General features: G+C 37.3%; 1 protein-coding gene across 1 annotated transcript in view; it reads right to left on the reverse strand.

Moving 5' to 3' along the window:
- Positions 1-292: 292 nt before the first annotated feature.
- LOC116523929 (cytochrome P450 2C15-like) overlaps positions 293-3,937 on the reverse strand; it is a 12,727-nt gene continuing 9,082 nt past the window's right edge. The window contains exons 6-8 of the mRNA XM_032239022.1: positions 3,698-3,885; positions 3,223-3,364; positions 293-3,093 (exon numbers count right to left, since the gene is read on the reverse strand). Coding sequence (XP_032094913.1) covers positions 2,891-3,093; positions 3,223-3,364; positions 3,698-3,885 — 533 coding nt within the window. The 3' untranslated portion in view covers positions 293-2,890. The remainder of the gene's footprint in view (positions 3,094-3,222; positions 3,365-3,697; positions 3,886-3,937) is intronic.

Raw genomic sequence — 3,937 nt, forward strand, 5'->3', positions numbered from 1 at the left:
TATTCCCACGCTTTTCTTGCTTTCTGCTTTTTTTAAAATCAGTTTTTCAATATTTTAACTCAGTTTCTTTTCTGCTTCCCCATTTTCCCCTTAAATATGCCAGCAATTAATTGGTGTTCTGCTCTCTCCCACACATGCCCCATCACTTTTGATCTGACAGGTAGGTTCCTAATGGATTACAGTGCATTCAGAAAGTATTCAGATCCAATAGAATTCAGAGTTTTGTCACTTTTGTTATGCTGCAGCCTGATTCTACCATAGTTGAAATTCATTTTTTCTCTCATTAATCTACACTCAATACCCTATAATGACAAAGTTAAAACAGAATTTTAGAAATGTCTGTAAATTTATTAAAAAGAAGAAAAAAACTGGAAGGAAAGGCTCCCCCCCCCCCAGTAGTTGTTCTTTCTAATTCTTAAATATTTAATATATATTCATTGTAATCTCATTAGAGATACAGTCTTTAATAGACTTAGCTGCAATAAAATGAACACACTGACTATTTTTGGCCAAACTTTATATATTTATCAACTGGAAATATTTTTTATAAATTGTATACCCAGTTTATTTTATTTGCCATATCTGTATTTATTGATTTTCTAATATGAGCAATACTAGAGAATTCTTTCCCTACATTTTGGCTTTGACCAAAGGTGAATTAATTCAAAGGATGAGTTCCAACATTGTTTTATTAATCAATAACAAAGCATTTTGCTGCTGTAATTTAACATTTTGCATGGGAATTTTCCCTTTATACAGAGCAAAGCTGATTCCAATCCAGGTCAGTTACTGAGACCAGAGGTTTTGTCTTTGAGCTTTTGGACTCATGCTGGAACCCATCCTCAGGGCACTTCTCTCTAGAAGAGGGTGTGCTATTCTATGTGTGGTATCTTGTGGTATTCCAGTTGATAAATATGTAAACTTTTCCCCCCCAAAAGGTATTTGTGTTTATTTTATTGCAGCTACCGTAAGTCTATGAAAGACTGTATCTCTAACAATACACACTCTGTTAGAGAGAAGTTATCTGCGGATGGGCTCCAGTACGAGTCTGAAAGCTCAGAAGATAAAATCTTTGGTCTTGGTGACTGACCCAGATTGGATCCTGCAATATTATCTTGGGACATGTATATTTGCCTTCATTCATGAAAGTTGATGTCCTCTCATTTGGTGTCAGGATTATAATTATACTATGAGAAAGATTCTGAAAGTTATTCCAGCAATTTATATGGTTATATGTTGTTTTATTACCTTTCTGTTAGAAGAAAATTCTGATCTGGTTCTGAACCAGGTTGAGGAAGAAATACCTTGGCTCATGGGTGAAATCAACTTACCTTTGCTACTGGTTCTCAAATGTGAGAGTGTGCTAAGTTTTATGGAACTTTATGGAGTTTTATGCAACTAAGGATTTAGCCAGGTGGCCCACCAAATACTAAATGAAAAACCCAAGCTCCCTCTGATACCCAACAAGTTCCAGCCACCTTGTATGGGCAAGTCCTGGATCCCCATGAAATGAGTGACACCATCAAACCAGAAAGTATCCAGAGAATGATTTCATTATGACAGCAGGCTGATAATGGTGTTCTCCAAAACTAGATCTATCATACCTGTCATAAGAAAAAAGCTAGTGTGTAATCCCTAGTAAATGATGTGTCTAGTGATTTGGAATATGTCCATATTTTCCATAATGGCCACAGCTGCAAAATTGAAGTCCTCATGAATCAATAGCCTCAGGATCTCTATTGTCAACCTAGCTACAGATCCAGCAGCTCAAGCAAGTGCAATTCTGAGATTTAGGAAATATATCAGCAACAATCAAAATGGTTCCCTAGACTCCAAATTCAACCAGGATCTTATAACCTGGCCTTAAGAGAGGTTCCTGAAACTAGACAATTGTATCACTCTCAAACAGTGAGATTGACTCACCAAGTAAAGATCAACTCACATCCACTTTGCACCACACACCTCCAAACCATCAATAGCTTGCAGATAGTTACAACTGCCAATAGGAGTTTTTTCCTGTTCATCAAGTTTGTTCCTAGTGCCCATTACAGGATCCTTAAAGGAAGATCCTGAAACTAGACAATTTGATCACTCTCAACCAGTGAAAGTGACATCACCAAGTGAGGATCAACTCCAAGATCCTACCATATCTTCCCTTCCCCATTACATCCCAGTGTTCCTGCTCAGCATCTCTCCCCGGATCTCCCTCATCCCTTGAATCCTTAGGGTTAAGCCTCAAGGCTTAATAAAAAATAAAACTAAACTGTTGTGGAATAAAATGAAAAATGAGTGGTCAGCCAGATGCTATTTGCTAAAACTGGAAAAGAGGAGCTAATAAGTCAACAGCAGTTCAGCATCCAGTTTCAAATGTAGGTTATTCCACAACATCATATCCTCATGAGACTTCTAAATGAGAATCTTGAATGAAGTTGAAATCTTTAGTATGAATTACATATTGCAGAATTTGCAGAATATAGCTTAGAGAAACTTGTATGAAATATTTCAAAATATTCTTAATTTTCCCATAAAATACTATCAGAGCAGAGATAAAAATAATTATTAGCCTGAAAAAATAAAATGTCCTTCACAATCATTATATATGTATACCACATCAGTTTTAACATTGCCTTTCAAAGTAAAAGCTATCCCACATGCTTTATTTGAATATTTATTAATATAGGTCAGCCAATCCAATTTCTAGGTCTTAAAAGGAGCAATTTGTAGGATACAATATGTGCCAGGAAAGACGGGGAGGGAGAAGATAAAAATGGAAGGGAGGAGAAAAGAAATAATAACAGAAAAGAGAAAGAAAGAAAGAAAAAGAAAGAAAGAAAGAGAAGGAAGGAAGGATGGATGGGTGGATGGATCTTGGCTTCTTTCATTGTCCTAATTATTCAACACAAGTGTTCACTGAACGTTTCACAGCTTGTATAAGGGGGCATTGAGTCTTATTATTGAGGGCCATAAACAAAGACATTACATCTGTGTCTTTGGTGTCCCCATCCAGATAAAAGGTGAACCTCTGGAGCAATGTGCTGAAGAACAGGAAGAGCTCCATCCTAGCCAGGGCTTCTCCTGGACAGGCCCTCTTCCCTGCAATAGAAAACCAGAAAATAAAGTTATTTAGGAAGTACATTTGCTGGAATTGTGCCTGATAAAAAAAATAACATGGATCAGATCAGCATGTGGATTTGAAATACTATCTGTTCTAGAGAACTGTACCTGCTGAGAATGGCATGAAAGCATCTCTTTTCCTGAATTGGCCCTTTTCATCCAAAAAATGATCTGGGTTGAACTTCTCTGGAGTCTCCCAATGGAGAGGATCATAATGTAGCGAAGGAAGGATAGGGGCAACAGCGATGCACTAGAAGAGGGAGGTGGGGAAACAGATGACATTAGTTGGTGTTGCTTCATGCAGAGAAGAAAAAGCCCCACTTGCCTCAAATAAAATAGGGCAGCAGGGAGCAATCTGCAAACAGTCTGAAATGGAGTGAAGGGAGAGATATTTGGTTTAACTAATTTATTTATTAAATTTACATATCTCCCAATATCCAGTGACTTTAGGCTTACAATTCCATAAATAAGCCATATTAATACATATTTACTAAACTGTTTTGAATATCATCTCTGGCTACTAACAGTCAACTTTTTTGTTCTGCAGATTATCTTGATTAGTAGATTAGTATTATTGGCATACCTTGGGAATGTTGTAGCCATGGAATTTTACATCACAGGTTGTTGCCCGTGGAAAGCTCTCAGCACTCCCAATCTGATAACGTTGAACCTCGTGGACCACAGCATTGGTGAAAGGCATCTTCAACCGGTCTTCCATGCTTGGAGTTCTATTTGTACCCACCACCTCATCAATCTCCTGTTGCACCTTAGCTGTGAGACAAACATATTTAGATGAGATTGTCTTTCACTTTCACTTTCTCAT

Source organism: Thamnophis elegans, chromosome 2, assembly GCF_009769535.1.
Source record: "Thamnophis elegans isolate rThaEle1 chromosome 2, rThaEle1.pri, whole genome shotgun sequence".
In the NCBI taxonomy this organism is placed as follows: domain Eukaryota; kingdom Metazoa; phylum Chordata; class Lepidosauria; order Squamata; family Colubridae; genus Thamnophis; species Thamnophis elegans.